This window comes from Vulpes lagopus, chromosome 3 (genome assembly GCF_018345385.1).
Source record: "Vulpes lagopus strain Blue_001 chromosome 3, ASM1834538v1, whole genome shotgun sequence".
Classification (NCBI taxonomy): Eukaryota; Metazoa; Chordata; class Mammalia; order Carnivora; family Canidae; genus Vulpes; species Vulpes lagopus.
The window spans coordinates 15,561,863-15,575,114 of NC_054826.1; the positions used below are offsets into that span (position 1 = coordinate 15,561,863).

Consider the following 13,252-nt stretch of genomic DNA (forward strand, 5'->3'; position numbering starts at 1 on the left):
CACATATTGTATTACTTCATTGATGTAAAATGTCCAGAATAGACAAATCTATAGAAACAGAAGACAAATTAGTGGTTGCAGGATCAGGGATAGAGAGATAAGGAGTGACTGCCTAATGGGTACAGGGTTTCCTCTTTGGATGATGAAAATGTTTTAGAACAAGATAGTGGTGATGGTTGGACAAAATAAATGACCTAAGTACCACTGAGGTGTATCTAAAATGGTTAGATTTATTTTATGTGAATTTACCACAATAAAAAAAAATAAGCAGCTTCGCCCAAAAGACAGTTTTAGGAGACCCTAGAGACAGTGTTATTGGATGGGGCTGTCACAGAAGGATAATTATGTCAGTTTCCTAAATGAAAAGTTATTAATAGAATTCTTCTGCACTTTAGACTTTCCTATTCAGGTACTTTCTATTGACACTCTTGTCCAAGAAGCAATCAAAGCATTCCATGACAATGAAAAAATCAGTGAGGCTCTACCAATTGAGAAAGAAGCTGAAGAAAAGTCTCTACCAGTTCTGCAAGAGAAGAACAAAGAAAGCCAGGCAAGTGTGATTTTAGTTTTCTTTTATGCTCCTCCTATTCTAGAGATTGGAAACCGTATGGAATCTAAGAGATCTTCTAGACCAGAGGTTAGCAAAGTTTTCTGGAAAAGCCCAGAGAGAAAAGATTTTACATTTCGTGAACCAAGAGGCAAAATCAAGGTTATTATGTGGGTATTTTTGAGAGAGGAAATTCCTCCCTGCCACCCCCTCAACACACTGTTTGCCTAGTTGGTCATCCAGGGTTATTGGCCCACTTTGTGCCCAGTTACCATCAGCTGGAGACACTCCTGAAGAAAGAACCACAGGCTGATAAGACTGGTAAGGGGTGAAGGGGCTGAATTGCAAGGAATTGGAGGAGGGTAGGGTATGGGTGTTGGGGTGGGGGGAGTTCACCAAGTCACCAGCTCCTAGAGTGCTATTTCACCACTGAGACCCTGGCAGTGGCCAATAGCAGAGTATCCATTGCATAGTTAAAGACCAGTGCTGAGGCGGATGCTAGAGCAGAGCAGAGAAGGGGCAGAGGGGGATGCCAGGCTTAGTCCCCTGGCTCACGATGCTATTCTGCAGAAGGATGCCCAGGGACCACATATAAAACAGTTGGCTGGCTGAATTTGATCTGTGAGGAGATGTCAATTCGAAGGGTGGTGGAGAAGGGGGAGGTCTTTCTGTGGTTTTTATCTGTATCGCGTTCCCATTAATATCACATCTTGCTACATTACTGCAGAAAATAAAATGTGGCCCCACCTTGAGAATCCTAACATGGTCCAGCACCCTCATTTTAAAGGGAAGACAATAGAGGTCCTAAGTGTGAATTGGTTTGCTTGGAGGCAGAAGGCTTGTTGATGAGTGTTGTGGGTGGAAACCCAGATTCTAAATCCAACATTCCTTCCCCTACCTTATGTTGTCTCTGCAATTGAAGAAATTACCAGAGAATCTAGTCCAGATCATTTGCATGGGCTGCAAGATAAATACCATTTAACTACGAATTATGAAAATAACCGGGAGAAGTGCGGGCTGCCTCTTATTCTGTTTTTAACCAGTTGTATGATAGATAATGGACATGATTTTTCTTTATTCCTTTGTGGCTATGGCTGACACCTCTAGGATTGTTCTTTCTAAAATGGGTTTCTACAAACTCTACCTTTCTCAGGTTTTGCTGTATTTTCAAAATAGCAGTTGCTGTATTTTACATAGAATTGAAGGGCATTTGAAAGGCTACATCATAGGTTACTGTGTGTTTCTGTAAGAATAATCATCAAATTTTTCTTGTTTCCAGAAATCATTCAGTTCTTCTTATTATCAATGTTATAGATGAAAGAGAATAAACCTTACTTATAGAAATAAAATTTTAAATGTTATTAAAATATAACAGTGTTAAAATTTGTGTGTGTGTGTGTGTGTGTGTGTGTGTGTGTGTATGTTTCTCCCCAAAGGATCTACAGAATGCATTTTCACCTCATCCAGTTTCAGAGGAAGCGTTACCAGAAACAGAAGATAAAACTATACTTAGTAAGTGAGATATCAAAAAAATCATCCATTATTTACGTTAGATAGATCGACAGATAAATAGTGAGTACGCGTGTATGTGAGCACAAACTTGCTTTCAGGGAAAGGAAGGGGAGTTTCACATAGTTGTCTCCCTGGTCACTTAACAGAGGAAGTAAGACAAACACAAGAGTCCCTAACCTGTGTCTACAACTAGGGATAAGAGATGAATATTAAGGAACCTTTTTATACCCCTTCAAGTAGTTGCTCAGTTTTGTTGGATTTATGATAACAGGAGAATCCTCCCTCTTCCTGGCTTTGCAGGGAGACAGTATTTTATTGTTTCTTCTGGCCTATGCAGATCCACATGAGTGGTACTGTTGCGGCCCCCTGCGTACTGCCGTGTATTGTTCACTGTGCTGAGGGAGGCTGTAGGGCCTGGCCTCTTGCACCCACCTGAAGAGTGGTTCTCTAGATAAAGTTAAGTTTATTTCCAGCTGTGGGCAAGGCAAATAAATAGAAGCAAGCTTTCAAACCCGATGAAAAGTTATCTCACTTGGGATCTGGGTTCTAGTCTTTCAGACGCTAAAAAGAAACATTGAAGGAAAACAATGTTAAGTCCTAAATATTTTTTCTGACTAGGCTGGTGAAGGCTTGCCATGTTTAATAGTTTCCTCACATTCTAGCATAAAGTTCAGATCCTCCTATGACAACGTCATTATCACCATCACCCCTGAATGGTGTGGTGAGCGTGCAGCTCTCCTAGAGCAGCTGAGTTTCCTATATTTTAAAAGGTATAACCTGTCCATTATTTCAGTTATGTGTTTCATACAAGATAATTTTAATGGACTTTTAAACTATTACAAGTATTGTATGATGTATTACAAAAGTCCAGTTAATTATAAATGGACCCTGGAAACTTGTGTTTTATTCTATAGATTTTAACTAACAACCTTCGGGCTTCTAGAGTTTTCTACTTTTACACATATTTACTACCTATAACTTGATAATTCAGGAAAATAAAAATTAATGAATTAACATTTTAACAAAGTTTCTTGAGAAATTTGGCTAGTTTTATGAAAACCTAAGCTATATTAATGTTCTTCTAATGATATTATTATGGGTGAGTCATCATGGAAAGAAGGAAGTGGAAAATGCCTGGCCACATGATGGCTGGGATTTTCATGTGGTGGAAGGAAGGTGATGCCATTCTGCGGTGACCCTGTTACTGCCTCCTCTGAGCATCTCTGGCATGGCTGGAACCGATAGCCCATCTGTCCAAAACCATAGATGATCAAATACTAACATGGTTATTAGTGGTAGATACCAGAATTTTTTCTTACCACTTTTCCTGTTGCTAGGTACTGATACAAATAAAACTCCAAAAGCTGAAGAAGTCAAATCAAGTGATAGTTTCTCTGAAGTAAGTACCATGGTCTAATTTTGGCTACTAGTATATGGAAATATGTTATGATTCATAGTTTCTTGGTATTTCTTCAAATGAAATGAAATAGCAGTGTGCTCCTCTTTGGTTTAAAGTAAATATGATGATGGGGCACTAGGGGAGGGTGCTTAGTCGGTTTTACATGCCTGAGTCTTGATCTCAGGATCGTAAGTTCAAGCCCCATGTTGGGCTCCATACTGGGCATGGAGCCTACTTACAGTAAATATGTAAATATGATGATAACATATTAGCTGAATCTGAGTTACTTAATTTTCTTTATATTCTTTATCTCTAAAGTGGTGGAAATTGTTACTCAGTTTTGCCAGGTAAGAAGGTAAATATGTGCTTTTTAAAAATGTTAGTCTTATGTCAAATTTATACTTATGTATTTTTATTTACTGCTTAATTTATTACTTTAATTTCTTGTCCTACTCTCTTTACCTTTTAATAATTTTTTCCCAAGAATTTCTCCTTATACTTAGTGGTGACTCTACAGAATTTTGATTAATCCCTGCAAGAAATATTTGTAAGTCACCGACTATTACTTCTAATGGAAGCTAATATTTCCTTGTGTAGTATTGCTTTTCTGTATATGGAGACATCTTTTTGTCATCGAATAGAATGTCCAGATTAATCAAGTGAGATTTTATTTGCTTTACTTTTATTACATTTAATTACTTTTATTATGCATTTCACCTTGGGAAATAATTTTATTTTTTCTTTATTTTTATTTGGTGTGGGGCAGGGGCAGAGGGAGAAAGAGAATCTTTTTTTTTTTTTCAACTAATGTCTTTAAAAATTTTTTTTTTACTTAAGTTAACATATATTGTATTATTAGTTTCAGAGGTAGAATTTAGTGATTCATCAGTTGCATTCAGAACTCAGTGCTCATTACTTCAAGTGCCATCCTTAATGCCCATCACCCAGTTACCCCATCCCTCCACCTCCAGCGACCCTCAGTTTGTTTCCTATAGTTAAGAATCTCTTATGGTTTGCCTTCCTCTCTGTTTTCATCTTATTTTATTTTTCCTTCCCTTCCCCTATGTTCATTTGTTTTGCTTCTTAAATTTCACATATGAGTAAAATCATATGGTATTTGTCTTTCCTTGACTGACTTATTTCCTTCAGCATAATACCCTCTAGTTCCATCTGTGTCATTGCAAATGACAACACGTCATTTCTTTGATGGCTGAGTAGTATTCTATTGTGTGTGTGTGTGTGTGTGTGTGTGTATCACATCTATTTTATCCAGTCCCACCAAGGTATAAGATGGTTCCCCTTGGGAGAAAAAGAATCCTAAGCAGGCTCCACGCTAGCACAGAGCTCAACTTGGGGCTCAATCTCACAATCCTGAAATCACGACCTGAGCTGAAATCAAGAGTCAGATGCTTAACTGATTGAGCCACCCAGGGACCTCTAGAAAACAGTTTTAGATTTCTAATATTTTAGATTTCAGAATTATTTAAAGACAGAAAAAGTTTTGGAAGGATATACACCAAACTATAAATATGACAGCCAGTGGGGAGATAAATGGGCTTAGAAGAAGTGATAAAGGAGAATTTACAATTTTTACTTCATATATTTGAAATATAAATTAGCAGAAAGTCTAAGTGTATTTTTTATATTTGCCTTTGTTGAGTTATAAATCCTCCAAATTCTATATTTAATTCAAAGGGCATACATTTTTTTGTATGCCATTGTAATTATTTGGGATATATCAGTGAAAAGAAAAGACGGGATTCCTGGACCTTAAGGAATTTATACTCTAATAGAGATAGATAACAAACCATACACACAGTAAATGAATTATATGATCCATTAGATAGTAATGAAACCAGGAAGAAAGAAAATGTAGAGAGGAGTAAGGGATAAGAAGCACAGGCCAAGACTAAAGATGTGGGAAAAGAGGGAGGGTTACTATATTAAATAGAATAGGCCTCCTTGAGAAAGTGAGGTTTTACCAGATTGAAAGAAGATTGAGAGAACTTGCCAAGTGCATGTGGTGTAGCATTTCAGGAAGTAAGAATAGCTGTCTGGTAGCAATGAGGCAGGAAGGTGCCTGGCCAGCAAGGTGGGATAATAGTAAGCCCTGAGGTTAGAGAGATGAGCAGGAAGGGAGAAAAATCAAGTCAGCCTTATAGGTATGATTAGGACATTCAGTGTAAACAAGGAAACTTTACAGGGTTTTGAGTAGAGATCTAATATCATTTGACTTATAAAATACTCACTGCATGGGGATCCCTGGGTGGCTCAGTGGTTTAGCACCTGCTTCAGCCCAGGGTGTGATCCTGGAGTCCCTGGAGTCATGGATCAAGTTCCACATCAGGTTCCCTGCATGGAGCCTGCTTCTCCCTCTGCCTGTGTCTCTGCCTCTCTCTCTCTCTCTCTCTCTCTCTCTCTCTCTCTCTTTCTGTCTCTCATGAATAAGTAAATAAAATCTTTAAAAAAAATAAAATAAAATACTCACTAGTGGCCGATTTAAGAATAAAATCTAGGGAATTTCCTAATGATAGAGCAGCTTTATTGGACTAGCCCTACTACAGATAATGCTATAAATGCTGGACAAGATAGAAAAGAGAATGATTTGAAGGTCAAAAGCAGACAGTAAAAAGCAAAGGCAGCAGATAAGCAGCATAAACCAGTCAGGCAGAAATTGTATGGAATTGGATTATTGAATGAAGGGAACTTCCAGAGACAAGTCATGTCTTCATAGCACGAGAATGACTAGAACTCAAGCAGAATCTTGAATAGTTTCAATTTAAGGTATTAGCAAATGAAGGTTGGGGATGTCAGAGCAGCTAGAAATTGAGAGGAAGATCTTGGAAAGATGGGAACCACAACAGAGCGTCAAAATCTGCCTAAACATTTCCCCTAAATGCTTGGCTGACTCCAGAATTATGCCAGATGATCAGTGTCTTTACAAGAGAGCATGCTCATTTAATTTTTCCCTGAAATATTCATATTCTGACTTTTAAATTAGCTGTACTCTACCATTCATTGTTTATTTTCACAGCTGACTGTGCGGGCTCAGCTTGGCGCAAAATCAGAAAAGATGCTGAAAAAAGGAAAGAGCATTTCTGACATGTTGCTAGTTAACATCTTGGTAAATGCTATTAAGTATGTATTTTTTTAATCTACTAATATATTTTTTATCAAGTGGAAGTATATAAAGAATAATATAGAAATGTTTCTTATTTTTAATATCGAATAGATACTGCTTGTCTACATTAGAAAACATACAGCAAGATGAAGATATGTTTTGTAATTTACATGCTTATATTTCACTTCCCCCACTTTACTAGTCTTGACTTCACCACCCAGATGTGAGCACAGGTCAGGTTCTATTCCCTGCAAGGAATTCAAGGAAAAGTTAGATACTTGGAAAAGCCAAGTGACACATTATAGAGGGAAGGGACACTACCTGTATGGTCACAGGTCAGTGCCCTTCCTTGTTTTATGTTTTAGGAGGAAGAAGTGAACCCAGGGATCCAAAGGCTGGTCAGTGCTGGATAGGAAGGCAACAAGAAATGAGAGATTGCCCAGGGAAGAAAGGAAATTCTATATTGTTTAATATGAGTTCTAACAGAGAAAGAAATGAAATCATAACTTTGAATCCAAAAATAAACTCTCAATTTTACATTTTTGGAGATTTAGAAGGGCAGAGTTGAAGTTTCTTCCCTTTTCAAATCATTTTTTAATGTAAAGACCTTAACTAATAATTCCTGGAGCTCCTATTCTCTATGGAGGATGCTGCATTGAAGGCAAAAACCCAAGAAATGCTCCTCACACTATAGGAACCTTATAAATTATAACTGATATAAGGAAGACTCATTTGATTTTTTCTTACTCAAAAAATGCAATAATTATTGATTGTATAATGAAGTGAGTGAGAGCTTGAGGAGTTCAGATTAGGCAGTTGTGTCTCCTTGCTGGGTTGGGTGGAGTAAGAGAGGTCTCCTGGTTGGCAAGGCAAATATCCACTTGTGCTAAGCTCAGTGCTGGGTTTTTTAAATGAATCATTTCAATTTATCCTCAGAATGGCCCTGTGAGGTGTGTTATCCTACTATGTGTAGATGAGAAACAGGGTCAAAGGAGGAACTGCCTATGAACACAGGCTAGGAAATGCAGCACAGCCTCACCTAACAGTGAGGAGATCAGTTTGTGTGAAGTAAATGGTTCAAGACTGTGAGAGACAAGACGTCATAGGGAAGTAAGTCATGGCCTTTTAGTTTTAAATATGATGTTATGGTCTCTGGAATAGATTTGGAGGGCAGCAGGGACCTACAGAAAGCTTTTAAGCAAAGGAGTGATTGTGGTACATTAATAAGCCCACTCTTAGCTGTAAAGTAATAACAATTGTGTGGAAGGAAGTTACTGTGGAGTTAAACAAAAGGTAAAGGCAAGATAGATTGTGTTGTTACTTCCAAAGTACTTGTATCTATTAAAATGTTAATGATGTGTCCATTTTCAATTTAGTGAGGTACCTGTGGATCAAGGCTGGGTCTTGGATGGTTTTCCAATGACGTTAAACCAAGCAAAGCTTCTGGAGGAAGCTCTCACCGGCTACAACAGAGAGGCCCTAGAACTCGAAGAAAAAAAAATGCAAATACCCACATTGGCTGTTGATGCTAGCACCTCCAAAGAAGTGTTTCTTCCCCCTTCTGCATTTGATTTTGTCATGTTATTAGATATTTCAGATAATTCCTTGCTGGACCGCATGAATTACACAATGGGTAAGCTGGACACTTTTTCCTTTGTTTTGGTAGTCTTTTTTTAATAATTCAAAGCTCTTTGTTCATTTCATCTTTGAATCAGTGAATATTCCCACTGACAGTTAGGAGTGGTGTTAAGGAATCCATTTCAGATTCCCAAAGCACATTTGCCTCTTGCTCTGACTGTTGGTCTTCAGCACTGCAGAGAACTAGCAGGGAATGCTATGCTGACTGCAAACATCTCACTGAACCCTTCCCTCAACTTGGCAGCAACCCTGGCCCAGAGGTGCCATTTATGAGATTTGCATGCATAGAGGAGCTTCTACTACTTCCTGGGGGGTCACTCTAATAAAGGTCATAAACCACATCTGTTCTGCAAGCAAGGGTCTGGTAACATCCTTCCCTGAGATTATGTGTGAAATCAGAAATAGGTATCAGTTGACTAAAGTCCTTACATGGTGAAGTTGAATAGACCTTCCAACACTCATGGTTTATTTAACTGCTTTTTGCCATTGAACTGGAAGTATTACTTTATTCTATAAATGAAATACTTAGGGGAAAAGCATATCTTCTTGAACCTTGTCTTTCCAAGTTATGAGGTATTTGACCTTGGAAAAGGTACTTCTTTATTCTAAATCTGAGTTTCACAATCTATATAATAAAATGCCTCATTGTATTGTTACAGATGTTAAAGGATGTTTACATTCTTTAGGATGTAACAGATGTTCTCTACTCACAACACTTCTGACACCAAATGTGTGGGTTTCCCACATCACCCAATTCTCCACTTCTCAGGAGAGACCAACTGGGTGTTCTACAATTTAATCCAGTTCTAGCACTAACTGTTGGGAGTTAGGGCAGATTCCATAGGTTAAGGGCCTGGCCCCACCAGACTGCCCCCAATTTTAGATGCCAATTTCAAGTAGTAGATCTCCAGGTTACCCATTCTTCTGTCTGACTTGGTTACAAATTGAGGGTTTCCATGACCCTTCCTCAGGTTTGAATTTTCTAGAATAGTTCATAGAACTCATAGAATGCTTACTACTACTGGTTTATTATAAATGATATCATAAAGGATAGAAATGAACAGCCAGATGAAGAGGAATATAGTGCAAGGTCTGGAAGAGTCTCAAGCCCAGAAACTTTGGTCTCCGTGGAGTTTGGGTTACACTACCCTCCTGGCATGTGGATGTGTTCACCATCCCAGAAGCTCTCTAAAGCCCTTGGTTTAGAGCTTTTCTGGAGGTTCTAAAAAGCATGATTGGTTAAATCTTTGATCATTCATGATTAACTCAGCCCTCATCCCCTCACCCCTCCCAAGAAGTCTAGTGTCAAGGCTTTAAGTTCCAGCCTTCTAATTACATAGTTGGTTCCTCTGGCAACTAGGCCCCATCTTCCAAGAGTCACCTCATTAGCATAAACTCAAATAAGATTGAAAGGGACTTATTATGAATAAGGAAAAATACTCCTCACACCTATCACTCAAGAAATTACAAGAGTTTTCCAAGTTCTTTGTCAGGAGCCAGAGAAAAAGACCAAGTATGTATTTCTTATTAAACCACAGTATCACAGATATTAAATGTGATCAATATAAAATACTTAGGATGGAATCTGGCACAGTGTAATAAACATGTAGCAAATGCATCAGGAAGAGTTATGGAAGACTTCAAAATGAACAAGAGATTATTAGATATCCTTTCAGTAGAAGGCTGAATACAGTCTTTTGGACACTTTGGACTGTCTGCATCTGTAGGAGCCTATGCCTTTCATCGGTTTTGACTCAGATCTTCTATAACTATAAGTTGTAAGAAACCAATAGCAGTTCAAATGATTCTTGTGGATAGACATGCAAATTAATTTTAATCAATATATATTAATTTCTAAACTTTTGAATAAATTACAAGTATTAGATCGCTCTATACATAGTGACCAGTTTTTTGTCTATTAACATCTATTTTAGCATTCCTGATTGTAGATATGACTGTTAGATTCTCATTTGAACTGGTTGTTAACATACCATTCTTTTATTACTGCTGTTATTACTAATACAGTGACATTCAGAGCTAGGAGAGGCCTAGGGATCATCTACTTCAATAATTTTATTTATAGTTGAGAGTTTAAAGCATGAGCACTTGACTGTCTGGGTCACACTCATCCTTATTTTGAGTTTGTGTAATTTTCAGGTTTTCTCTCATCATTTACTTAAATGAAATGACAAAACTGTTAGATAATACTTTAGCTGTTGAGCCCAGTAGTTTAAACTGGATGCTGTCCACCAGATCTTAAAAAGAGAGAACTTACTTCTATCCATAGAAGGGAGTAGGAGCAATGCTGACTGCAGTGATTCTGCTTGTCCAACCAACTTCCCCATCCTGTTCAGGACATAGCTGAGAACTGGCTGAGAACACTGCCAATCCATGGCCAACTAGTGAGAGAACAGGACCCTGAACTCAAGATCTATCTGACTTGAAAGTGGATATGTCAAGTTGTTATGAAGTGCACACACAGACCTGTGGAGAACCTAGCACTAGTCTAGAGTGAAGGGAGCTAAAATGGTGCTACTAGTAAACATTTAAGATTCATAATCTGCCAGGAACTAATAAGATACAACTGAAAGGCAAATCCCTATCCTCAAGTAGTTTACAATGTAGTGTAAGAAGAAGCAAAGTAATCTGATTATTATAATATAGTTAGTTATCTGCTGTTATAATATAGTTAGGTCTGCCCAGCATGGGAAGAGGTCAATCAGACCAAGAAAGGGAGAGAGGTAGAGAGAAACACATCACAAACCTTGACAAGTGAGCATGGTCTATCTAGAGAACAGCAAAGACCTAGTAGGGCCAAGAGACAGCAAGGTATGGAGGGGCAGAAATGTGCCTGGAAAGTAGGCATGAGCCAGCTGAAGAGTCGTGCCCCAAGCTAAGGTGTTGGAACATCTTCCTGAAGCCATGTGAAGTCAATAAATGATATTAAAGCTGAGATTTAATGTGATTAGATATGGATATGCTTTTTATAATGGTCATTCTGGCTCAGGGTAGAGGATGCATTGAAAGGAGAGTGAGGTTGAAAGCAATAAAACGAGTAAAACTACTGTTCTTTAAAAAACTTCAGAGGCATTTTTACAGCTGGGAGAGGCAAGATGGGAATGGTCAGCTTCAAGTGATATTTATGGGCCAAACCACAGAAATGAGTGATCAGTGAGGAAAAGAGATGTGGCACAAGGAGAAAGAAATGAATGCAAATTTCTAACCTTCACAGTTTTTGAATGATGATACCATTTACACATAGAGATCTTTTAGGGAAATGGTGAGTTTGAATTGATTTTTAAGCTATCATGTTCAGAGTACAATTCTCTAAATGGGGCTAGGTATCAGGAAAGAAGTATGTACTAAAGTTAAGAATTTGAAGGTAAGAGACATCATCTAGGGATAAAAATATTCTTTAAAAAAAGATTCAGTATGACCCTCAGAAAACATCAGAATTTATTGGGAGAGCAAGAGAAGAAGTGTTTAGAGGCAGCAGCTAGAGAGAGAGGAAGAAAATCAGGGAAAGTAGTGTCTCATAAGCCAAGAAAGGACAGATTTTCAAAATTGAGTTGTATTATTCCCATCCCACACCAGTAGGGGCTGGAGTCCTGAGGTTCAAGCTGGGGAGTGGGAGCCCAGTCTCTATGGTTGGATGCAACAAGCTGTCCTGCAATGCTCGAGTCTGTGGAGAAGCCTGAAGAACAGCAACAGAAGGAAGCAGCTTACAGCCAAAGCCAGGTGCTTAAAGCCTGGACATCAGGCCAGCCAAGGCTTAAAGCCTGGACATCAGGCCAGCCAAGGCTATGCAGAGAGGAATGGACCAGACTCAAAGCCAACAGGCAGGAAAGCAGGGAGACCTGACAAAAGGAAGCAAGCAGTCTAGAGCATAAGGCTGTGTCAGAATGGAAGACAAGGTGGCTGCCTGGGTTTTAGCCAATACTTCAGTCCATCAGCCAGCTGAGAGGGAGCAACAGTGTTCATAATATGGAGAGAGGTATAGAGAGGTTTTGAGTGCAGCCACTGAGAAGAAACAGGAAATGCTTTCGGGGCTGATGATGTTCATTAATCTGGGTGCTGTTTTCAGTTTGTAAGGTCACTGAGCTATATATTCATGTATGCATTCTTTTCGGTGGGTATAGTTCAACAAACAGTTTAAACATTAAAAAGAAGTCCAGAGCCTGGAGTCAGTTTGACTGGAATCAAAGCCCTTCTTTGTCATTTATGAGCTGTGCAATTTGGGGCCCATTACAGAATCATAATCTTGCTTTCAAGTTATGTTGTGAAAATAAGATAATATATGTAAAAGTACTTAAGAATTATGTGCTGAATTTTACCTATAAATACAACAGAGAAATCAAGTAAAATAAGAACTGAAACATGTCCATTGGACTTGATGTTGTTGGTGACTGGAATGAGAACTATTTCAATGGAATAGGGGACCAGGAAGGATGGTCTGGGGTGGACTGGGCATGAATGATAGGTGAGGAGTTGGAGAGCATGGATGAAGATAACTCTCAAGAAGCTTATCTCAGATTATCTATCATCTATCTACTATCTATCTATCATCTATCTATCTATCTATCTATCTATCTATCTATCTATCTATCTATCATCAGCTCAGCTGACTTTTGAGCCAAGGAATTAGTAAGGTTACAAGTCACAAAATTGTGTATTTTCCTTGGAAGATGCCCATCAGTGTGAGCAGAGACTTGGAAAGAGATAAATATCATCTAAGGCTGGGGTAACAGAAGGACATAAATTGAAGTTGTTGAATGAGGGTGAGAAGCTGAAGTGTGCAACCCTGTGACTAGGTTTTCTGGAAAATAAAAAGTCAAGATAATGGTAAATTTGGAGAAAGGTTGTAGGGACTAGATGATATTGGAAAGATTCATCAGCTATGTGGGAGTGCTAGAAAGACAAATAGTAGCAGTAGAAGATGGTGCATGATAGCACCTTTTGAAAAGACCCCCCACAGCCTTCTTCTGCCACCCTTCATTGACGCCAGTAATCTTTGGGTTTTATAAGTAACCTAAAA

The 13,252-nt window shown here is 38.5% G+C and overlaps 1 protein-coding gene across 1 annotated transcript in view; it reads left to right on the forward strand.

The window, feature by feature from the left end:
• SPEF2 (sperm flagellar 2) overlaps positions 1 to 13,252 on the forward strand; it is a 169,895-nt gene that overhangs the window by 64,293 nt on the left and 92,350 nt on the right. Inside the window, exons 12-16 of the mRNA XM_041749489.1 lie at positions 396 to 550; positions 1,984 to 2,059; positions 3,397 to 3,458; positions 6,493 to 6,596; positions 7,956 to 8,212. Of these exons, the coding sequence (XP_041605423.1) occupies positions 396 to 550; positions 1,984 to 2,059; positions 3,397 to 3,458; positions 6,493 to 6,596; positions 7,956 to 8,212 (654 nt within the window). The remainder of the gene's footprint in view (positions 1 to 395; positions 551 to 1,983; positions 2,060 to 3,396; positions 3,459 to 6,492; positions 6,597 to 7,955; positions 8,213 to 13,252) is intronic.